At 43.3% G+C, this 24,602-nt stretch overlaps 2 protein-coding genes and 1 long non-coding RNA gene across 4 annotated transcripts in view; 1 reads left to right on the forward strand and 2 right to left on the reverse strand.

The window, feature by feature from the left end:
• The window catches only part of LOC138631474 (uncharacterized), a 103,245-nt gene extending 97,131 nt beyond the window's left edge, over positions 1-6,114 (reverse strand). The window contains exons 1-2 of the long non-coding RNA XR_011311722.1: positions 5,886-6,114; positions 5,700-5,789 (exon numbers count right to left, since the gene is read on the reverse strand). This is a non-coding gene — a long non-coding RNA (uncharacterized lncRNA). The remainder of the gene's footprint in view (positions 1-5,699; positions 5,790-5,885) is intronic.
• Positions 3,011-9,225, forward strand: LOC138631403 (putative monooxygenase p33MONOX). Of its 2 annotated transcripts, none has more exons than XM_069716331.1 (8): positions 3,011-3,149; positions 3,316-3,383; positions 3,927-4,102; positions 4,193-4,307; positions 4,702-4,829; positions 6,772-6,875; positions 7,054-7,220; positions 8,491-9,225. In XM_069716331.1, the coding sequence occupies exons 2-8, from the start codon at positions 3,359-3,361 to the stop codon at positions 8,703-8,705; spliced, it is 930 nt and encodes a 309-aa protein (XP_069572432.1). In that variant the 5' UTR covers positions 3,011-3,149; positions 3,316-3,358; the 3' UTR covers positions 8,706-9,225. The 2 variants fall into 2 exon arrangements, with proteins under 2 accessions (XP_069572432.1, XP_069572442.1); XM_069716341.1 differs by having other exon boundaries at positions 7,057-7,220.
• Positions 9,226-12,509: 3,284 nt separating this feature from the next.
• Positions 12,510-16,978, reverse strand: LOC138634970 (rho GTPase-activating protein 24-like). The gene is made up of 9 exons (XM_069722263.1): positions 16,914-16,978; positions 16,084-16,197; positions 15,643-15,850; positions 15,429-15,561; positions 15,267-15,340; positions 15,056-15,177; positions 14,654-14,891; positions 12,894-13,841; positions 12,510-12,747 (listed from the first exon to the last, which is right to left on the reverse strand). The coding sequence occupies exons 1-9, from the start codon at positions 16,963-16,965 to the stop codon at positions 12,510-12,512; spliced, it is 2,127 nt and encodes a 708-aa protein (XP_069578364.1). The 5' UTR covers positions 16,966-16,978.
• Positions 16,979-24,602: the final 7,624 nt, after the last annotated feature.

Raw genomic sequence — 24,602 nt, forward strand, 5'->3', positions numbered from 1 at the left:
CATTTTATTTGCCATAATTGGCTGCCTTGATTGTAATCCAGATTCATACCTTTCAGAAAATAAGCTACAATGTGGTCAGTGGAGTTGAAGACGCTGCGTAACCTGAGTCAGCCACTAGGGGGAGACAAACACGTGCTCAGGTGCAGTCAAAACAAACATCTCTGAACATGAATGTCCGTGATTGAGCAGGACTTCAATGTGACAGTGTGTCAATGAAATCTGCGCCAGGGGGATGTTGCATGATTCCTGTTTTACAAATAGCTATGAAAAAGTTGATTTTGCGCAGAAGAATGTGGGAAGATTATAATATCGTGCACATGCAATCATAGCATAACATTGAATAATAACATTAAAAAAGAAACCTAAAAAAAAGAGTACTACATTTCCTTTACTACTGTTTCTTCACAACAAATAACATAGTGAACATGAACACATATAGGCTAAGTAAATAAATACAAATAATAAAAGACAATTTACAGCTTGTACTTGGTAAATAACACATTCAGATCTAGAGCTTGGCTACTATCTCCAGGGCTGAAGCATGTGATCACAATTGTATTGAAATACATTTTACAGGGAACTATTGTACCTTACTCCACCACCTTTATTTGCCAACTTCAGTTAGGCCTCTTTTAAGATGAAGATTTGAAGATTAAAACACAAACCATTGTAAGCATGTAACCAGTGGTTTCCAACCTTTTCACTTGTCTGAGTTGTTAACAGCTCCAACAAATAAGTTAATGACCCCCCCCACCACCCAAACGTCTTGCATGGTTTCATTTCAATAGAATATATCTCACCAAAAAACTAAGATAAGTAAAACTAAACACATTTGTTTTATCTTATTTATTTTTTATTCTTCCCTCTCCCTGTAATCATCTGACGACCCCTCACATTTATCTGCTGTTCCTGTAAATATATATAAATGGATATAAAGTAGTTTTAAACCAGCTGTTCCTGCAGCAGCTACAACAGTAAAATGCTGCTTACACATTGATGATTCACTAATAATAATTTAGTTATGTCATCTATAATAATATATCAGCCAGAGGGACCAAATTTTTGATTTTATACACTTTATTAATCCCCGAGGGGAAATTTCTTCACTACAGCAGGAGGGCTCTCAGGGGGGAGATGCTGCAGCAGGCTGCCACTAGCGAACCTGACCTGAGGTGCATGTTTTTGGATGATGGGAGGAAGCCGGAGAACCCGGAGAGAACCCACACAAGCACAGGGAGAACATGCAAACTCTGCACAGAAAGGCCCAGGACCGGATTTGAACCCGGAACCTTTTTTGCTGTGAGGTGACAGTGCTAACCACTGCACCACCGTGCCACCCTAATATATATATATATCTAAAATAAGAACTTTTGCCTTCATGCTTTACTTGCATTTTGCTGCTATATACCCTGTTTGTGCATTATTGCTTAAGATTTTTCATGTTCGTATAATACTCCTTTCACATTGATGCAACGGTATTTTTACTTAAGTAAATGATTTGAATGTGTCTTATAGCACTAGCTGACGATGATCATTTGAAATTGTATTTATTAAACTATTATTATCCATAAAGTAACGTGTCCTTACAAAGATAGAAAGAAACGGGTCTAAAAAAAATCCACTCTCGCGATATTCGGCGAGAACCAGCAAAGACGCCGATCACAGAGGAAGTGTCTATTATGTATCGAACACAATAATGGCCGCCAGCCGGGAGCTCCGTTGTTCTCCGTCCGGACGAGTCGACGTTAGAGGGTCACCTGCGAGCCAGCCATCGCTTTGAAGCCGCCATTTACCTCCGGTGAGAGAAAATAAAGACCGACTCGGCCGAAAACTGTTGATCAAACCTGTAATGAGACGTTTCGGCATCTCGTCGTCCAGCCCGGACCGGTTTTCGCACGAGACGCCAGGAGCTGCCACCGAGCTACGCTCAAAAAAACAGCGAATTGAACGACGACGCTTCTCGGTTGAATGTTGTGAACGTGTAAAAACTTCACATTAGACATTTTGTGAATGTGCGACAGCCGTTCTTGAATTCGGGATGACTTTAAAGGCGAAATTCAGTGGCGGTTTAAGTGAGCCTTTCCTTTCCTTTTCTTTTTTTAAACCTGACTACTCGTGTTGCTTCCTTTACAGAGATGTCCCACCGTGTTGTATAAAGCCACGAAATGCCAAATAACCGAATGGAGTTTTGTTATTAACGGGCTGTGTCCTCTATTGTGGATAGCACGATTTATACATCGCATTTAATTTTACTTTTGTTTTTATGTTAAAAAAAAAAATTCGTTCTTCGTATTTTCCACAGGGGGAGACATTCACCTGCTATTTCTACATGCATTCATTCATAATGCCCTTGAGGGGTCCTGATGGTGTTTGTATTTATATTTATGCTGCATAAAATATTTCCTGCTGCGTGTAAATCTTTTAATTGCCGTCTCAACCGCTCGATAATCCCCAACAAGCTTTTATTTTGAAGTCACCCTGCGGGTGGTTGTCAGTGATGCAGCATCCCTTTCTGCTGCAGCACGAGTTACGTAATCCGGCCTGTCTGACTTCAGTCTCCGGAATAATCCTGCAGTCAACCACTGCTAGTGACAGTGTTGTAACAGGATAAGCTGCTTCTGTATGGGTTGTTTGTTTTTTCGACCTCTTTATTGTTATCAATATCAGTTTCTGACTATGACTGCATGCTTTGTTTTGAGCTCTTTTTTTTTTTTAATGTGTAGAAATGATTTCAAACAAAATAAATCCTTTAATCCCTGCCTGTCCACTCACTATTACAAATACATACAAGACCTAGAAGTCTTCTGTAGATCTGATTAGGACTGGTTAAATCTCAGGGGTTTATTTTTTTTTTAGCCAGCAATTGGTTTATAGATGTAGTTTAAATACAAAAAAAAAAATATTACAGCAAAAGCATGTTTGTACTCTCCAAACTCAGCATAAGAAGGCTCTGCCTTCTAATGAAATGGATTCGATTGTCTCACGAGTTGACGTTTGACCTCCTTCTGTCTCCTTAGTTTGCTTCCCCGGCCTTGCTGCTCTCCCACAATGCATTGCCAGAGGCTTTGTTGCATCTCAGACAGACCAATGTAACCACTGCCGGCCCCGCTCGCTCCACCAATTCTACATCACGGCAACGAAGCAGGAAGGTAGGAACCTGTTGACCCTCCATCTTGCTGTCTTATCACTCTATCTGCATGTGGACATTTTCATGAAATGTGTTTTTTCTCTGTGTGTTGTGGTGCTTCAGAGAATTTTCTCACCTCCGTATGTTGATGTTAGCAACGGCAGAAGCCTCTCTTGTCTCTTTTTCAGCTCCCGTCCTGGTCGATCTTGTTCACCGTCTTTAACTGCAATCATGTCCGGTTCCGGCGATTTACCGGGTGAGCTTTTCCCGACCGCTGAAATCGTGACGGTTTGACTCCAGTTAAGGGAAACAATCTGTGTTGTTTCCAACTGTGTTTGTGGGATGGCTTTCCAATGTGATGGCTGAATATTCAAAACAATACCACACCTCATTGTTTTTTTTAAGACAGTGATTTCAGTTTCTCTTAAATTGTTTCACAAAAGCCCTCCATGTATTTTATTAGCATTGAGCTCAGAAGGCAGCATTCTGATTTTAACTGCGGATGGAAAGCTAAACAAAAAACAAACATAACGTCTGACTAATATACTCCGGCTCAAATACAAGTGGATTACGCAAACGCAGCTGAGTAGGTTGGAAATGCACACAATCTCATATTCACACTGTCACACACTCGATCTCCCAATTTCGTGTTATCTCCTGTCCCGATTAAAAATTCCTGACAGCGAAAAGAGCAAATTCAAAGTCTCGTGGTTGTCAGAATATCCACATAAACATCTGTAAAGCTATAAATGCTGGATTTTTTTTTTTTTTTGTAAAAGTTTCTGGTTTGTTTCTGCAGCCATCGAAGGTTCGGGGATGGGCGGGATGAAGCTTCCCATCGGGATGACCCGACGAGCTCTCAGCTACGACGACAACCTGGAGGCCCCCATGTCCACGCCCCCCCACGACATCAGCATCAACAACCTGTGGAGACGACCCATCATACCGGAAAGGAAGTTCACACGCCTGGCTGAGGTGAGACGGCGCCTCCACGACGCACACAGCTGCATGTGATGATGATGATGATGATGATGATGATCGTGTGGTGTTTTTGTTTCCACTCAGGAGGATGAGACCGGTACAGTCTGTCAGGCTGTAGTGCACGACAGCGCCTCCTCCAGGTCACCTAGCATAGTGAAAACCAAGGCCTCCTCCATCATTATGCATTCTCTCATCAACAGTACGTAATAGAAGAAATGTTCCCTATTGAATCCTAAATAAGTTAGCATGATAAGGTCCGAGTATATTTTCTGCCATAAACAAAAGCAATCGAACTCAAAATAATAAAGTAAAGAAATTTGTTCGTTTCAGAAAAAAGGCCACAGCAGTTATAAATTCATATTTTCAATGTTTTTATGTGACTTATTGCGTAATAAACTCAATGTCTATTATTCAAACAAGAATGGAGACAAGTTTGTGCAGCAGAGCAAAACATCCAAAGATTTCGTATTAGCACTGAAATCAGGTTCTCTGTGACGAACCAGTTTTTTGAATCAACTTTATTTTGGTGATATTTTATTCAACACGAAAACATGTCGCTCTCAGAATAACATCTGTTTTTCCTTTGTCCTCAGAGCAAACTCAGGAGAGTATGTACAAGTTTGAGCAGAGGGCCGGACTCACCGACACCAGCTACACGCCCCACAAAGGCCTCACGGCGGAGGAGACGAGACACCACCACCGCATGCCCGACTCCTTCCAGGTCAGATACACAACATGTGGAATACCAGGATGCTCTCTTTTAATGGGTGTTCACACAGAAAATAAGTGTGTAGGTCTCTTTCCTTGATTTTAGTTTTTTAAGGGGCTTCACGTTCATGTAAACACCTGATATGTTGCTGGACGGGGGCGAGATGAGGGAGATCATTTTTAATTATTTATAGTGAGTGTTATCAAAGAGCTCCACCAGCAGTAGTGAAAACTCCAGCGACACGTACGTCAGCGTTTCTGCTTGCAACGTTCATCGGGCGTCAAAATGAAAGACATTTTAAGAAACTACCTCAACGACCGCACCTACACGGTAACTTGGAGAGGATCTGTGTCTGAACCTTGTCTTCTCACTACCGGTGTCCCTCAAGGCTCCGTCCTGGGTCCCCTCCTCTTCTCTCTGTACACCAACTCTCTCGGCTCTGTCGTTCACTCGCATGGCTTTTCCTACCACAGCTATGCCGATGACACCCAACTGATCCTCTCTTTTCCCCGATCTGAAACACAGGTAGCCGCACGAATATCTGCCTGACTGACATCTCTCAGTGGATGTCCTCACACCACCTGAAAATCAACCTCGACAAGACCGAACTGCTCTTCCTTCCAGGGAAAGACTCTCCCACCCTCGACCTGACTACTACCTTGGACAACTCTGTTATCCCCGACCCTGACTGCTAAGAACCTCGGAGACACATCGCTGCAATGACGCGTTCCTGTAGATACATGCTGCACAACATCAGGAGAATACGTCCTCTTCTCACTCAGAAGGCGGCGCAGGTTCTGATCCAGGTTCTGGTCCAGGCTCTGGTCCAGGTTCTGGTCCAGGTTCTGGTCCAGGCTCTGGTCCAGGCTCTGGTCATCTTACATCTGGACTGCAGCAGCTCGACTGGTCTTTAACCTCCTGAAATTCACTCACACTACTCCGCTCCTCCTCCTCCTCCTCCTCCTCCTCCTCCTCCGCTCCCTTCACTGGTTACCAGTAGCCGCCCGCATCCGTTTCAAAACATTGGCACTTGCGTACCGTGCTACGAACAGATCGGGTCCAGTCTACATCCAGGACATGGTCCAACCTTACATCCCAGCCCGCTCCCTCCGCTCTGCTTCTACCAATCAGCTTGTTGCTCCTCACTGAGCTAAACACTCTACAAAATCACGACTGTTTTCTGTCCCGGCTCCTAAATGGTGGAATGAGCTCCCCACCGACATCAGGACAGCGGAAACTCTGTACATCTTCCGCCGCAAACTAAAAACACACCTCTTCAGACTTTACCTTGAACAGTAGAACTTTAGTAGAACTTAAAATAGAACTTACTGATAGAACTTTGTAGTTTGGCTTTCTTGAAGAAATTGTCTTTTCTTGATTCCTGTTGTTCTGAGTTTTGTACCCTCGTGGTTAAAATGCACTTATTGTAAGTCGCTTTGGATAAAAGCGTCAGCTAAATGAAATGTAATGTAATGTAAAAGAAACACTTTAAATAGGATGACAAAAATTTAAAAAGAAGGACAACCAATCACAAGTCAGAACTAATCAAACAAATGTAACAATTACAATGTTGTTTATATTTGTCCGATGATCTTATCTAGTTATTTATTCCACTTTTTTTGTGCGTCTTCAATGGATCTTCTTCATTTATGTATCTTGATGCCTTTAAATAAAATACTATTATAAGTTTGTCTTTAAGTGGAGCATTTCGTTTCTAGTTTTAAGGAAATAAGGCGTAAAAAAAAAAAAAAAATAAGCACTAGTGCATTTAGTCATTTTAGATTTTATGTGAATTAAACATCCTGAAAAATGTCACTTTTCAAAAGTAAAAAAAGAAAAAAAGCCTTGAAGCTATTTCTTCAAATTAATTTTAAGTTCTGGTTCATGATCGTAAAACGTTGTACCCTTGTAAATCTTTAACACGTTGGCCGCTGATGTTGTTGTCAATGTTTAGAAGCTGCAGATCCAGAGCATGGAGGCCAAAGAGGAGCGTCAGAACTCCTCCGCCCAGTCCACTCCATCCAGCACTCCACAGACCTCCCCAAAACACCAACGCAGGTACACACACACAGACACACACACACACACACACACACACACACACACACACACACAGACAGACAGACAGTGTTCTCCGGTCAAAATCCTGTTTTCGATCTGTCGTTCCTGGACTGGACAAACACTTTAAAATCAATAAGCTGCTCTCCAGTTTACGCAGTCTTTGTGTGTGTTTTAGTAGAGGCTGGTTCGGCAGTACGAGTTCAGAGGTCAGCTCCTCCAACAGCAGCGTGGACATGGGAGGAGGCGACGCGGGAGGCGTGGTCGAACGGTGGAGCGTGTTCGGGCCTCGGCAGGCCGTTCCCAAGTCGGCCTCTGACCTGGGATCAGATCCGACGAATCCAGGTAACGGGCACGAAAAATCCTGACAAAATGTTGATTTGTTGCGCGACTGAAAAGCTCCCCCAAAAATGCTCAAGGCGTCGATTTTAATTCAACGAGCAACATGCAAACGAACGCAATCGTAATACTGCAATAATAATAATATCACTTAATTCAGGCACAGATAGAAATTTGGTGAAAAGGGATTTCTGCAATGTCTCCATAAACCGTCCAGGATTTGGGTTAATGGACAAACCGACGACCTTCCGACTGACAGTAAACACTGACCGACACTCGGGCTGCTCGCTCATTGGCTTCTGCAAAGGGTGAAGCAGAGATTACTTCATCCCTGTGATTATATAGAGCTTCGATCAGAAAGCTTTTAAGATCACTGAGAAACGGCGCTTGGATTTGTTGTTTTACACCTGGGATGATTCACTCTGACCTGGAGGCTTTCGGAGGGATGACTTTAGGTAGGTGATCTCAGGAAAGTGATACGCTCGCGTGGGGCTGAGTGACGGAAATACTTTACTCTGTTTTAAGGAAAACGGCAATATTTAACTTTCTAAAGCTGTTTAGTTTCCTTTCTTGTCGGCTATAATTCAGTTTAAAAGATTATGCTCGTCATTACGAAAGACTTTTTATGCAAGATCTTCAGATATGTTTTATTTTAACCGGCATTATTATGAGACATTGCTGCTCCGCTGTTGGTTCATTTCCTTCTGAAGTCAGTGAGGTAATACAGGATTTACAGGATTTTCAACAGTTCAAATCCAGATTTATTGTGTTTATTTGGCTTAACTATATTTTAACTTGTACAAATTGGCAAAAAAGGATAAGAAAGTTCAATTATATTCGTATGACACTTCAATATAATACATTTCAATCAGGGATGAGCAAAACAAATGGATCAATCAATAAAATGGGAAGAAATAGAAACACATAAAAGAGGACATTTTAATTTGGTTGAATTAATTGCATTTAAAAAAAAAAAAAAATTCACTTATGAGCAGATCAGTTGCATTAATGTGTTTCCACATTTTTGCATGATGAAACTAAAGACAATGTTAACCTGTTGGACTTGCATAGTTTTGCATCCTATAATCTGCCTGGTTGTCGTGGAGAAGTTGTACCTAAATTAGTCATTGCATATTATGCATTTGAAAATCCTCAGCAGACATCGGTAAACGTGGTCACGGGTCAAATCAGAAATCTGATAAACAAGTCGAAGGTTGGTTTTGCCGTTTAAATCCTTTAACTAGTTTATTTTCTCTCTTCTTTTTTTTCCCCCCAGCGGGCTTTGCGCTGCAGGCGTATCGCGGCGCCCACAAGCCGACCCCCATGGAGGTGATGAAGACGCAGGGCACCCGCCTGGCAGACGGCGCCGACCCTCAGAATGTGTCTCCGCCCAAAATGGAGATCCCCTCGGTGGAGGGTCGGCGGCAGGGAGCGCGACCGCACAAGCTGAAGCACAGAGACATGAACGTCCTGACGCCCTCCGGCTTCTGAGAGGACGCCCGACCACCCGCCGGGCTGCGAGACAACTCCGAGACGCCGAAGGTCCCGTGAAATGAATCCTAACTGTTATCATCACGGTTCCTTTGGAAAATATCATTCGCAATTAAGTCTGAATCTTTTCACGTTCAGTTGTTTTCAAATGTCTTAAATAAATCGTGGGGTCAGATCAGTTTACCACTCCAGACATGAATCCTACCGTCAACCCAAAAAGAAGTCTGCTTTAGGACAGCTTGAGTCTTATTTTCGTAGTTTCGTAATCATTCCTATCGGTAATAATAACCGTGTTGAGTACTGAGGTCTCGGAGCGCAGCGACATCACCGAACAGAAGTCGGACGACGCAGGTTGTAAATGACGTCGTCGAACTGGCTGTATATTTTTTGCTACGTTTTACACGGGAGTAAAAAGTCTCTTCTTGAGCCGTTTCGACTTCGAATCGAACAGTAGAGCGCCTTAGTTTTCTCTGTTTCAAACTATTTCCTTTGGCCATGCAGCTGTCTTGAGTTGGAGACGGGAGGCTTCTGCACGTGAGGCGTTTAGGGGACAGCTTTAAGTTGCAGCTACAGAGAAATATCCCGGGTTACACTCTCCCCCTGCAAACCGCATTAAAAAAAAAACTAAAGAGTTGTACCTTTTTAATGTAAACTTCTTTTTGGTAAAATGTTCAGGAACTGATATCGAACCTGAACTTTGCTGGCTTGGTTACAACCTGCATGATCATCCGACCGAGTCACCAGATTTTCTTTGTGTCGATGTCGCTGTGTTCCCAGAAAAATTCAGTTTTGAATTTGAACGCTGGTTTTGTTTTGTTACCACTTCACGGGACCTTTCGCAGCAGCGCTAACCACTTCGGATAACCAGCCTGCTGTCCGCCGTCTTGGCCACTGAAACAAATATGGATGTCGGATAATTAGAAACATTCCATCTGTTCCGCTTTCATGCATTTACCACGTTGATCGGCTGTAAAAACCCAACTCGACATCTCTCACATCCGTTTTCACCGTTACATCCGACTGTGAATCCGGATGCCCACCAGTTCACTTAATATGGAAGAGCCGCTGTTACCGAGAACTTTGTCCAGCTGAAGGTAAAGATGATTGTGACTGTAGTTCAAAAATGATCCCACGTAAATGCACTTTATTCCAACCCGAAACCCGCCAGGATGCCAACTAATGCGACACAAGAGCCCTCTAATTCACTGTTGAGTCTTTACATCCCGCCTGTCTCTGAAAAATCCCCCCCGTCTGAAATGGAGATTTCATCAGGCGGGATGGGAATTATAAATCTAATATTAATCAACAGAACAAAAATATTCCAAATGTATTGTAAAAAAAAAAAAAAAAACGTCTCAGGAAAATTGGCTCACTGGAACGTTTATTTGTTTTGTGTTCTGTAGTTGTTGTTGTTTTTTTTGTTGATGTTTTAACGTATAGATGGAGAATTTGTTCTTTTTTTTTTCTCAACTATTGTAGCAACATATTTTTTTTTTTTTCTTCTGGGGATAAGAAGTAAAACAAAATGCCCACCTGGTGTGTTTGTGTGTAAAAATATATACATATATATATATATCTGCTTCATTTGACCAACTCGCACACTGACAGCGTTCCACAACGACGTAGCGTCAGATCGTTTGAAACGACAGGAGAAAACAAAAAAAAAAAAGACCGTTCGAAGCTTTCAGTGTGCGAGCTCACCTTTTTACTGACGGTTACAGATGAAGGATTCCTGTTTTCTGATGGCTTTTGGTGCTTAAAATCTGCCGCGTGCGCGACGACTGGATAGAGAATGCGGCGCACGCTTCGGCCACATCCTGCAGAAACCTTGCGTTCGCTCAGAAAGAGTGCAGACGTTTTCCTCGCACGCTTCAGCATTTAAAGACGTCGGTTCGGTCGCCTCGGTCGCGTGGAAACGTTCCGCACTCCTGAGGAAAAGGAAAAAAAAAAAGATGTGGCCTTACGATAGGATGAAATAAATAGAAAGAACGGTTTGATTTTTAACGAGTTTCCAGCGATTTGAGGTTTCAAATGTTTTTACAGTGATAGTTTACAAATAATAATTCACGTTATATGCAAAGTTTCTGCAAGATGTGTGTGTGTGTGTGTGTGTGTGTGTGTGAAGCTTCGTAGAGACTAATGAAAATGCAGCTACTTGCTGATGGTTATTATTTTGCACATTCATTATGAAGTGGTAATAGATTTGATGTTTTGTGTAGCACAGTCTGTTTTAATGAAGTGGAACATTTCAATTTGCCACCCTGCTGTGGTGTTTAGTCAGATATGGTTAGTTTCCTTGTTGTTATTATTATTTTTTCTTTCATCCTGTGTGAACCACCCTGACGCTGGGCACAGAAAACACACTCTGTAGTATATTAGATGAATATGATTGTTTCCGTTTTGTTTCAAATTTGTGCTCACAAGTGCTTTGTGTTTAAAGTGTGACGCTGTTCCCTTTAAATCTCTCCCTGACTGACTCTCCTCTGTATGTAAGTGTGAATCTGACTGACTGAATTAAAATGTATTTCTGTTAAATATTGGTTTTTCCACTTGATGATTAAGAGACATTTTCCTTGATTTATAGTCTCTATACAGTTTTGTTTTTTTAGTTTTTTTTTTTTCAAAGCAGTTTGAGAATAAATGTTACATTCTCATTACAAAAACTAGACTCAGTGATTCATAATTTTTTTTTTTGGTTAAAACTGGTTTAATAAAACACATTTCCAGTGGCACCTCTGAACTTAGTACATATTTGACCCGTAGTTATTTATTTTGGCCTCTAGAGAGACTCAGTTGACCATCGATTGACAACAAGCAGATCTCGCTTTAATGCAGATTCACTCACAGGCAATGAAAGAATAAAATCTGGTTCATTTGAAACTTTATTTGAAGAAGTTCAAGTTGATTTTTATTTTTTGGGTGAAATGTCTGTTTTATTGGAAAAGCGTCTTCATGCAGAGTGAACAGGACTTCTGGTGTCCTGAAGTTTGAGTGGGCAGTTGTACACTTTTAATTCTTGTGCTGCCGGACGCTTCAAACTGCAACAACAAAACCATCTTCACTCTGCTTCTGTTGCAGTTTCACAGTTTCAGTCTCAAGGAACTTCTCCACAGTAAATCCATACAGCATCCACTGACAGTCCATATGGTGTTATTGAAGTGAAAAACAGTCTGGTAGCCGGTGGGGGAAAACATCCATCTGATTCAGAGATCTTAATTGTAACGGACACCAGATGGCTCCATTAATTCCAGCTCATTTGATCTGTGAATGCTTATTTGAAACGGGTGCCTCCGTTCGTCCGAGCAAAGACGGCAGGACTCGATTCGGTTCACAGCTAGAAGTCAGGACTTCTCGTTGAGTTGGGTCCTGAATGTCAGAATATCCCAGCAATGTTTTTTTTTTTCCTTGTGCATGTAATTGTAAGTACAAGTGGAGATTGTTGGATCACTCAGAAATGAGAAGTCACTGGACTTTTTGGAGTCAATAAATATGCAAAAAGACTTGACCTGGTCATGAAATGTCCCAGACGCTACAACAGTAAACATGGGTGTTCATATTTGTCGGAGTATCTTGGGACACGAGTCTGAGCGTTACCCGATAAGCCTGAGGTTTGAAATGACCCTCGACTGTCTTGTATCTTTAGATTGTCTTCTAGATCATGCGTTACTTCTTACTTGCTCATCCCTTTCGTCAAACTCTGCACTACAATCCCTTCCTTCCTTCCCGCCTTGTCTTCGTCTTATTTCCATACATGGCAAAAAAAAAAAAAAAAAAAAAAAAGTACTCTCTTTATTCTCTACATCATCAGATACTTCCTCCTCTTCCCCCTTCATCTCCTCCTTTTCTTTTGATCTCTCCGTACATCTGGAAGAAGATCTCCATCTCCCTCTGCAGCGTGGTGTTTCGGAGGTCGGCGTCGGCCTTGGCGCGCTCCATGTTGCGAATCTTGACCTCGGCGACACTTCGGCTGCGCTTCTGCTGCTCCAGACTGACCCGCAGTACCGCCACCTGCCGCTCGAGGACGCCATTGCAGCGCTCCAACCTGCAGCACAGAACACGTGAGGCTTTAAGCAAACACCAGCTATACGTCACACTTATAAAACTAGTTTAAAGGCTGAGTCTGGCTTGAGTGGACCAATCAACTGCAAGTCCAATCACCAAAGGACGGATCTTCTTCTGGCGCCTCACCTCTGTATCCTGGCCTGGTACTCGGCCTTCTGCTGGGCCATCTGCTGCCGCAGATCGGCCAAGAGCGAGTGAGCGTCCCCGGGCTGCGACTGAGGCTCAGGCCCCTGGAGGTCCGGAGGACCTGACGGGAGAAACACCTCTGAGCTGCCGGTACTGAGAGGGCTGTTGCTGAGTACGGAACAGGAGGCCGGGGAGTTCGGGTGGTGGGTGTCGTCATCGTCTTCATTGTCACCGTTGTTGTTCTCGTGATCGTCTTTATCACCGTTTTCCTCTTCTGCTACCTGACCTGAAGGCAACCTTGTAGGTCTGTTTGGGGACGTCCCGGCAGCGACCGGCCCCTCGTCGCCGTTGCTCTCGTCCAGTGGTATAACTTCGCAGGAAGACCATGAAGAGGAGGAGTCCCTTCTCGGCCTCGCCTCCTCTGGCTCCGGCTCTTCTTCGCAACTTACGAAGTGGCCTTCTGGAGAGTTAGTTTCAAAATGTCCACAGGTGACGTCCACTATCGTCTCACGTAGAGACTTTCTGTCCAGGTTGTCGTAGGCAGACCGGGCGCTGTCCTCCTGAGCCTCACTGCTTCCTCCACTGTCTGTCTCTACCGCCGCGTCCTCGTCCTTTGCAGCACCAGAGCTCCAGAAACCACCGCCTGCCTGTTTGGGGCTTGGCCAAGCCTTAGTCCAGCCCATGAGCCTCGGCCTGGGCTTGGAGCTGTCTGGCAGTGGCTCTTCTAGCTGGAGGTTGGTTGCAGAGGCTTGAACGTTAGAGGCAGACGCTCCTTGGACAGCGTGACGGTAGTCTACGTTGTGTCTGTCGGAGTGGTGCTGGACGGGCTGACTGGAGGAGGGCAGAGGGTAGAAGCAGTTCTCCGGGTGGGAGGAGGTGTAGCGATGGCCGAGGCGTCTCTCCTGGCCGGAGGACAAGTCCGATTTGGCAGCAGCGGAGAAGACAGAGCTACGGGAAACAAGAAAGGGGAGGTTAGACTTGCAGTTTGTGCGTGTTAAAATCATTTCACTTGCAGCAACAATAAGCGATTAAAAGGTTTAATGAGGGAGGCCGAGTCGCAGTGTCGGTCTAGAAAACCGAAGAGCTATGATTGTGACTTCGGATGGCGCTACAACCCTTTGTTTGTTGTCCAATAGCAAAGGAGCTGTTCTCTTTCTTATTTCCTCATTTTCTCATCAGTATTAAGGATTTTCTGTGCCGGACCGTCAACTGTTAACGGACCTCTCTCTCTCTCTCTCTCTCTCTCTTGACTGTCTAATTTCCAATGTTTCTCCATGAAGATAAACTTCACCTTTTATCTGTTGTTTCCTCTTTTTGAACAATACCCTTGTCTCTTGTCTCTCTGTGTGAGTGATGCCAATGTGTCCTCTCTCCCTGTGCGAATTCTGTCCTTGGAGCTGCGTATCGTTCAAATATTTTTGATACCAGTCCCCGTATCTTGAATTGGAAACTGGTTCCTTAATGATACTTTTTTCGATACCCATTTTACAACATCTATTTTCACCACACAAAAAAAAAATTTGACATAACACATTTCAGTACAAATTTTTCATGCAGTTTAGAGAGGGAGAACTAACCGAGGTTATTTTCTGTGGCTACAAATCCCCGTTAAACGTCTTATTTGCAGACGGTGGGTAGATATGCTACAATTTACCGATGTCCCCTAAAAGCCTCACACGCAAGGCTATTAGTAGATTCTCCAATTCACCGATGTTCCCGAAAAACCTCCTTGGGCTTTGTCAGAACCGGGTCTGTTCTACCTGGGGTTCTCGGCCTCTGCGGCGGGCTGCCCCGGCTCTCTGGAGCGCTCTGCAATGAGAGGCAGAGACAGCTGGCGAAGGCAGGGCATCGGGTGGAGATGATGCTGCTGCTTCAGAGCGATCGGAGACGCGTGGGAACTTCCAGGTGGACGGGCGTAGACGGGTGGAGGGATTTTCGCGAAGAGAGACTCGTGCTCTCGGATCAGCTCCGACATCAGGACCTGGACCAGAGCTGCACCTTGGACATGTAGAATAATCAAGATCTTCAAAGGACCCCACTGTCCATTCGCCAACACTTCATTTATGTGTTAAATTATTAATGTGTTTCAATGGATCAACATCTTGAAAGACAAAGAATGGTTTGTCATTCACATAGTATTGTGGGCCAGTTTGTCTGCCTACCTCCCATAATGCTTTGCGGGTCTTCAGCTTTGGCCCGGAGGATGTTTGGCCCGAACACGGTGGCCAAGTTCTGGACGCTCATCTTGTTACTGCTGGAGTAACTCTGGACCTCGTTCAGAAACCTGTGGACGCACAAATGCATCTCAGAAGTGTCACTGGGTGGAAAATGATTAAATTGTCCACCTGAACGTGGAGGTAGAAGTGGTCTTACTGGCAGATAAAGTCGAGTAGGTTGAAGTTTGCAACTGGTAACTCATGAAGAAGGTTCCTCAACTCTCCCAAACCCTGGGAGACGAGGAAGGACGGAAGATTAGAAGATGAACCACTGGAGGTTCAACTAAATGAATGGCTTGATGGTTTCGTGTGGAGTTACCGGTGTGCGGTCATTTGACAGCTTCTGACCGCAGAACAGGAAGTCCTGGTAGCGTCTGTAAGGAACCAAAGGTTCCGGCAGCTGTCTGAGGTAGAGCTTCAGCAGTGACGCCACGGTATGGACGTCGGTGCTACTGCAGGCAAAACAAACTTTTGTCAGAAAAATGGAATCAGCGAAATGTGCAGCAGACGAAAAAAGAGCGGAGGGATCGTACCTGTCGAAGGACGGTCTCTCCCCCGAATCAAACGCCTGCTGCAGCTCCTTGACCAGACTGGCCTGTCCCGGCTGGCGAAACAAGCCCACCTCGTGAAGGCCTCGCTCCCGGATGAAGGTCACACACTGCTCCACCACCAGAGGAACCAAACGCAAACCGTAACGCCGCTCATACAGCACCGTCTCCTCCAGGCGCTGACCAAAGACCCCTGCAAGAGTAGAGGTCCACCTCATCCAACCAGAACTTCCACAAATCATGTGTATCCGGGGTCCAGAAATCGGACCGTGATTTGAGACGTCTGACGCCTGGTACCACTGCTGTAATTTGAATGGCATCGGCCCAGATTCTACATCCTTTGAAAGCAGATGCACGTGCTTGTTGAACCACTACGTGCTGCACCTTATTTTCATGGTAAGAGTCCAATGTGTGTCGAGTGCGTACCTGTGAAAGGGATCCAGACTCCCTTGTTGAGGCTCTTTAACCACTCATCACCCTGACCGGCGCTGTTGGACAGGAAGAAGTAGGAGCCTGGGCTGGCCAACACGTCTCTGTTACCTGCAAATACACAACCGATGATCACGTTTTAGGGGGAATGTTCGGGTCAAGTCTCGAGTTTTTAATGACCAAATCAAGAGAACAACACTCTCTATTCTCTTCATTTTCTTTTCGGAGGCTGAGCAGATGTTACCTCGCGTAACAGACTTTGTGCTGCACCTTCTGGAGCCACAAAACTAATTTACACACAACTTATTTTTTCCACACACTGTTTATACAGTAAGACTCATGAGACCTTTAAGGTTTGGTTCAGCTCGGGCACAAAAAAACGAGAACATGGTCATGGACATAACTCACATGGATGTTAGAGGATTTTGTAGTAGTTAAATTCATGTCATTTTACAAAAGGCTGCTTCTACTTTGAGGTTGGCGTCATCATCGTCACACTCAGACGCAGGCACACCCTCCAATCACCGACCCCACTTTCATCGTAGACCCATTGACCGACTTGCCTCTCTCCTCCCCATTACCCATCATGCTCTACTGTCCGTCCTCCTCAAAGTCACAAAGACACGTGTGTAGGAAGCATGCACACACACACACACACACACACACACAGACACTGTCAGCCTCAGATAGAAGCCTAAGGACCCTGACTCAGCATTTAACAGGTGTCAATCAAGGGCAGCACACACAAAAACACGCACAGCCGAAGTTCAGGAGGGATTAATAAAGTAATATGCTGATGGTGTGGAGGCATGGAGTTTGTGTCTCACCTTTGTGGCCTGTGCTGTCATGTTTCCAGGACTTGAAGCAGCTGAGTCCCATGCTGCAGCGCTCCCGGTCTGGTTAGAGGCGCTCAGTGCAAATTACACACTTACGGGATGCACGTTTTTCTTTCTATGCAGACTTGTGAAAGAATTTTTAAGCATGTGAGAGAGTCGTATGAAAAGGTGCATGAAAAACCGGTCGCGTCAGATTTTCTTTTTTTGTCCTTTCACTTCACTCTTCCTCTTCCTGCCGCAGAGTTTTAGTTAGCAGGACTTTTAGAGTGAGAAGCTCTTGGTTTTTAATATCTCGGTAGACCATGAAGACTTGTTCCTGGACGAAAAAGTTCTTGTTCTTGATGGACTTTCTAGGATACTTGAAGGGATGGATTGAAGTCTTTGTGATGGGTAGATTTGCAGAGGTGTGCTTGGGGGTAAGAAAAGAGAGCGAAGCCTAGGTGGATATTAAATCTTGAAGAGAGACTCCGGATTTTAAAAGTTTCTGATGGGCATTAAACGTTCAGAAGATCGTAGAAAATGTTGCCTTAAAAAGAGGTTTCAAATTAATGTCTAAACGCTATCAAGAAGTTTCAGGAGAAGACTTTCTCTTAGGAGGATATAATGGAGGATATAAAAGCCAAAAGAGGAGTTCCAGAAGGATATTAAACTCCTCAAGGTCCTCAAGTTGGCCTACATGGACATGAAGCCTTAAAGAGAAGACTGTGGTAGATCAAGAATCTACAAGTCAGGGATTTATAGGTTTCTTTTCATTAAAAAGAGGCTCTTCTTTGATATACGTCTTTACAAGAGGTGTCTTGAGTTTTTAACCTCAAACGAGAGTATCTGATGGTTACACAGCCTTAAAAGGAGATCTTTGGATACAGGATTACACGATTATTGGTGAATCCGCCTTTAAGAGACGTTCCTGTTTAATATATTGTCACAGAAAGAGTAAAGTCCCAAGATGTTGCAGCAGCCGTTTCAGTCGATCGATTTCCGAGAGGAAGCCAAAATATCCCGGCATGTAGTATTTTCCAGCCTCTTCCTTAAAAGCCGCATCCCGTTCAGCATTGTGAATGATCCCTGACAGGAAATGTGAGGAAACAGTCGCAACATTCATGAGAAATGATTGTCAGCCCGCAAAAAAATGTTCCAAGTTTGCTCGTGGTTCCTTTTTGATAGAACTTCTTTTAAACACCAGCCGTTACTACAAAGGATCTCAGGTCATTTGTCCATATCCAGAGCCTCAGACAGTCTTCATTTGTCCTTCTCGATTTTATAAAGTCGTGGAGAATTCAGCTTTTTCAAACCCGTAAACTCAGCAGCGGAGGGTGAAATGTCTGACTTTACTTCCTGTCTGTGGAGGGATGACTGTCTGACTGTCTGACTGTCTAAAACACAGAATCAGCATTATTCCACCTGTCTCGTCTTTCTACTTTTTTGTGTGATATTTTCCCTCCAAAGTAAAAAGAATTTTCAACTCGTTTTTTTTTTTTCTTTCTTGTCCTCGTCTCTTCCTCCAGCCGGGCAACCAGATTCACTCCATCCTCCATGTGGTAAGGCACGATCTTAGTATTCCTTCCTCCATCCTCACTCCTCCCTTGTCTCCCTCTGTGTCCTTTTCCTTTATTGCCTCTTTAGCTGGACGTCCTGCTCCATTTCCAGTACACAGTCCCAACATCTGAGTGTCTTCGCCATCGTCCCCGTCCCTCCTCTTCCTCCTTCCTCCTTCGCTCCTTCCCCTTTTCCCCTCTCTGTCCCTCTCTTTGTCCCCCGTCTTGCCTGTCCTTCTGTCTCGCGCTCTCCTCTCTCTCTCTCTCTCTCTTCCTCCTTCTTCCCTCTCTCTTTTCCATTTCCCAGCAGTGTGTGTGCCCCCGGTTGGCCCCCTCCCCATTTGCCTCATCAATAACCATGCCGTGTGTGTGCGTGAAGGCTGTGCATTAGGAAAATTGGTTCTCTGCGACGCAGCGCTGTTTTACCAAAGTAATCACAGCTGATGGCGAGAGAGGAAGAGAGAGAGTGAGAGAGACAGTCAAAGAAAGAAGGAGGAGAGAGAGAAAGAGAGAGAGAGAGAGAGAGATGATCTGGCTCAAATTCTGCTGCTGCTGAAGTATGGCCTGCTGCAGGACACACACACACACACACACACACACACACACACACACACACACACACACACACACACACACACACACACACACACACACACACACACACACACACACACACACACACACACACTGTCACCATGATTCAAGTGGACATAAAAGCAAGAGAGAGGCTGGTCAGCCCAGTCAACTTTTGAACTCAATTAAAGTATGAGGAACCTCTCCCCCCTCTCTCTCTCTCTCTCTCTCTCTCTCTCTCTCTCTCTCTCTCTCTCTCTCTCTCTCAATACAGTTCAGTTCAATAAGCCTCATTAGCCTAAAGTACAATACAGTATACAGTGTATCGCTAAAGCCTTACTGGTAATCAAAATAAGCAATCAAATATTAATATTTGCCCTACATATACTGTAGGTTAGAATATATATCAAAAGCACGGGGACACTTTCACAACCGCATGTACTCACTGAGCGTCGTCCCAAAACCACAAGAAAATGGATCGGCCACAGTCGAAGCCTCCGCTCGTCTGGCCGCAGGCTTTCTGAGAGACTTTCAAACCTGGCTGCAGATTTTTGCTCCACTTCCTGTGTAGACGTGTGCAGGTGAAAGGTGTATTTTGTGTGTGTGTGTGTGTGTGTGTGTGTGTGTGTGTGGAGTCCTACATAAGTCTTTATTTGATTACATTTAAAAAAAAATTGTATGTAAGGCAAGTTTATTTCTATATCACATTTTAACAACAAGGCAATATAAAGTGCTTTACATAAAAACATTAAACGCATCAAAACATGCAGAAGAAAGCATAAAAAGATGAAAAAGTGATTCAAATATTTTTTTTTAAAAATAGAAGAAACAAAAACAAGCTAAAATAGGATAATGCATGTGTGACGTAAAAGTCAGAGTGCAGTGTTTGACATAAAATGCAGAAATAAGTTGCAGTGCAAGAAATTCATCAAGATCCTCAAATTTGGTTCAATAAAAGGATGCAGCAAACGGAAAAGGAGCCTTTTGGGACTTCTGAGATTTTGTTCCGATATGTGGAGCATAAAAACTAAACACTCATTTTCCATGTTTTTGTACTCTTAAGTTATGTTATGTTATGTTATGTTATGTTATGTTATGTTATGTTATGTTATGTTATGTTATGTTATGTTATGTTATGTTATGTTATGTTATGTTATGTTATGTTATGTTATGTTATGTTATGTTATGTTATGTTATGTTATGTTATGTTATCTCATCTCATCTCATCTCATCTCAACCTATCTTACCTTCCACCACCAGAGGTCCTCAGTCTGTCTATCGGTCTCTCTCTGCATGCCTTGCTCTCCACCACGCCCACCTCACCTGCTCCCTTTCTTCCAATCTACTCCAGCTGTATCTATTCATCAGTCAGTCTGACTATATACTCCTTGTCACCCACTACGGCTTTGGCATATTATAGTCGGTTCACGTCAAGCTTGCTTGTTGTCTCGTGTCTTGGACGCTGCGTTACCCTCGTGTCTTTCCCAGCAGCCTTTGTGTTTTGTTACCTTTTTTTGTTTGGACTTATCCTCGTGTGTCCCCTCTGACATCATGTAGTTCTGGTGCAAACAGGCTTGACACATTTTGAGCCGGCCTGGTGACATGGTCGATGCCACTGTTTTTACCCCCCAACTAAAAAGGCAAAACTCACAACCCGGCTGGTTCAAACTGGGCTTATGTTGTAGAATCGTTGGCAGAGATTGTTTGTATAATAGAAAACTCTGCTAAAACCTTGTCAAAATACAGTCGTGGTATAGATTCACCGGTGCAGATTTTTTAATAACATATTTTACTCTAAATTGATGGCAGGAAACCTAAAAGTCATTGACTGTAAATGAAAGGATGCTTGACCCCGTATTTCAACAAATATAAGATACATGTAGAACTAGCAAGATGGTGACGGACAAAATCCAAACTAGAAATACAGAAGCACACGAGGTATCCATGGTGCACTGGTGTCGTTAAAAGCAGGCATATTGGTGACCTAGGACAGATCCCGAAAGCTGCATTGAGATGGAGTCCTGTCAGCAGAATAAAACCCAAAGCAATACCGATGTCACGGCTCAAAGTAACTCGTGTTGTTTACTGTTAGTAGAAGACAAGATTAAGTCAAAGCAGACCAACAAGTCACATAGAAATATGGAACTACGTGCTCCTTCCTTCCTGTCAGCCAGACACCGGTCTTTGTTAAGCAAATATAGATATAGAATAATGTCCCACTGTAAGTGTGTGTGTGTGTGTGTGTGTGTGTGTGTGTGTGTGTGTGTGTGTGTGTGTGTGTGTGTGTGTGTGTGTGTGTGTGTGTGTGTGTGTGTGTGTGTGTGTGTGACTGAAGTCTAATCACAGCTGAGAGCTTTCACATATGTCAATACAACTGGCAATGGACAGCACACACTTCATTACAAAGTGCTGTGTGTGTGTGTGTGTGTGTGTGTGTGTGTGTGTGTGTGTGTGTGTGTGTGTGTGTGTGTGTGTGTGTGTGTGTGTGTGTGTGTGTGTGTGTGTGTGTGTGTGTGTGCTCTCCACTAAATGAAAACAGCCTCCTCCTTTCCTCTTCACATTGACTGCTTGTCTGTAATGAATCACATGCATGGAGATATTGCTCGCCACGCGTCAGCCTCGTTCTTCTTCCGTCTCTGTCAGGGAAACATTGATCTCACTGACTGAATCTTTTGGAGACAACAACAGAGTCGAACGAGCAGCGCCCCCAAGTGACCAAACACTGTACGCGCAATTGAAATCACTTTAAATGTCAAGGGGGAAGTTGGTCCAGTAAGAAACAACGAAACAACAGGAAATAGTCCGAAATCTAAGATAAAATATGATTAATAAGAATTAAATTAGTAATCTCATAAAGGTCAAGTGGCAATTTAAGAAACTATCAAATTGTCACAGGAAATAATCACTTTGTCAGAGGAGAAGACCACTTGTGCTCACGATGGGGTCATGTTCGAGTTTCAGAATTTGAACTATGCTAGTTGTTAAATGTGAGGAAATTTATATTTTTTTATGCTCCGGAAGGAATATTAGCCCGGCGGTGGTGATGGTGAATTTGCGTCAAAGCCACGTACAGTATACTTTGCATGTCCTCGCACCAAGCTGCCTTCAAACATCTGGCTGTAAAAGAGGCTGTTTACCTAATTGATAAAGTTATAGATCATGAGATAATGACACACATGCTTTTTTTTCCTTATCAACTGTACAGATTTTTTTTTTTTAAAACATTTTAAAATAATTTTGGCGCAGGTGGGACTAAAAAGCTGATGTTAATGTAAATATGACTGCTTTTGGGATAAATTGTATGCCAAATACATTAAAAGTAGTCAAGACAACGTAAAATATCCCACATTTTGACTTCCTGTCATTTTCTTTCCAAACTCTTCACTTTCCTAAACATGATTTGCCATTTATAGCCTTTTAACTATGCTGAGTCGCGTTAACACGACTAGATTTGTTGTTGTTTTTCCGGGCACATCCAGTACTGATGTCACTGCATGAACTTTAAACTTGGCCTCTTAAAAAAAACAAACACCACACCGTTATTGAGGATCTGTGAGGTGTCAGGCGGCCTGACTGCAGGATTTCATTCAGCCATATTGTCTTAATGCTAATTTTAGAGTCGTTGTAAGATTTCGTCCTGTTGAGGGTTGTAAAGCTAAATATAGTTTGTTTGAAAGTTTTATAGTGAAACTGCAACCTTTACATGCAAATGCTGTCCATTTTAAAAATATGTTTTGTTGCTGACTCTGTCCTCATCAGTACGTTGCTTAGTTTCAACGCTGGTGCAGCTGCCGGCTTCTCCAAACTCGGGACGTGCCGTCCTCCATCTACTGTTGGTGATACTCCAAATAAGGGTGAGAGCTTCATACAACCCCACATCGAAATGTATCTCTACCACTTTCCCTATAACTATCCCTATGAGGAAACGTTTGCCCCAACATCAAACAATGCATCTAATTCTAGTTTTCAGGCCTGAATACAACTTTTATTAACAGTAAGTTTTAGAAAAGAAGTTTGTGGAGGAATGGAAAAAGATTAGTGGCACGTAAAGAGAAAAACAGTGGGCCTACAGTTGAGCTCTGAGGGACACCACATGACATTTCTGCTTAGAATTAACTGTCATGAGTTGGTGCTGTTGGAGATGTCGGACTGGCAGTTAAAAGTATTAAAGATCAACTGAGAATTTGGAGTTAGAGTCATAAAATCTGATCATAATCAGAGAAAAGTAAGACTAAAACTTGCATTGTAGTGTGATTAAGCAGTATGTAAACCCTTGGGTTTGTGGAAATAGGTTGGAAATGAAATATTCACATTTTTAACTCCCTTAATGGCAAATTTGCACATTGGGCAGTTATGGAGCAACATTAGACTTTCTTTTGAGTGTCTTTATATCCTCTGAGCAAATCTAAGTAGGATTTCAGAGCTTTTTCCACTGTAGAAAATAAAGATATATGAGTGTTTTCACATTATTTAATAGTATTCGTATAGAATATAGAATATATTCACTTTAAAGAATGCATTATCTTGTGCTTTAAACTATTTTTTTTATTTGACAGATGGAAATATTTTATGCAATACAAATCCTGTAAAACATTAAAACATAGTGTTGAATCTGAACGTGTCCTTTGGATCAGTGCTCGAACACATGTCTGGCTCGGGACCTTCATTACATGTCGACCTCTTTGCTTTTGATCTGTACTGTCAAGTGCCAATTAAATCAGAAACATGTTCCCTCACTGCAATTAACGTAGCAGGTGTAGTTTAGTTCTCACTACTAATCAAACAAGCCAGATTATTTATATTGATGCCTTTGCAATGTGTAAACCCTGCTATTTCTTGACTTAACATTGAACAAGTAGTTATATATGAAGCGCGGGTTGAAGGTGTCTTTCATAAAGCACATCCACACAATCTCCTGCCTCATCATGCATTTACAGTTCCAGATCAGAAACCGTACACTATGTTTTCTCCACAAGGATGAAAGAAGAGCCCTCGCTGGGCTAGGCCAAGGGTCATAGCAGGAGCAGCTCCCCGTGTCCCTTTTCACTGCAGCTGGCTGAGGATTTTACTGCCTAGAAGTGCACGGGAATGTCCATGGCTTAGTTTTCTGAAGGACATAATGTTTTACGGCGCCACGGACGCCATTTCTTCCTCTCCTTGTTTGGCAGCCATGCAGCGTGACAACATGTGTTTACGTTGACCCTGAGGAGGAAGAGGGAGGAGGAGGAAGCTGAAGAAGAGGTGTTACTCAAACAGACCTGCAGGAGACCCAACAGCAGGGAGCAGGAGAAGACACCACAGCTCCAACAACAAACACAGGTAAGCAGGAAAATCACTTTCACTCAACACAGAATTAAGTCAAAGTAGGAGCAGGAAGCTCTCTGGGTGACTTTGCTGCAACAAAGATTTGACTAGTGAGGAATATTTAATGCTTAAAGAAGGATTTTTATAGTAGAATTGTTAGTGATTGATTTGCTAAATATTCAAAACCTGAAACTGACCTTAAAAAAGAGAATAATAAATAAATAAATCTAAATATTTAAAGTCCACCACATGATTTCACTCTGCAGTG

The sequence above is a fragment of the Brachyistius frenatus genome, unplaced genomic scaffold, assembly GCF_029030835.1.
Source record: "Brachyistius frenatus isolate BFR_SWC_R1_liver_20210118 unplaced genomic scaffold, ASM2903083v1 Contig_5, whole genome shotgun sequence".
Lineage (NCBI taxonomy): Eukaryota > Metazoa > Chordata > Actinopteri > Embiotocidae > Brachyistius > Brachyistius frenatus.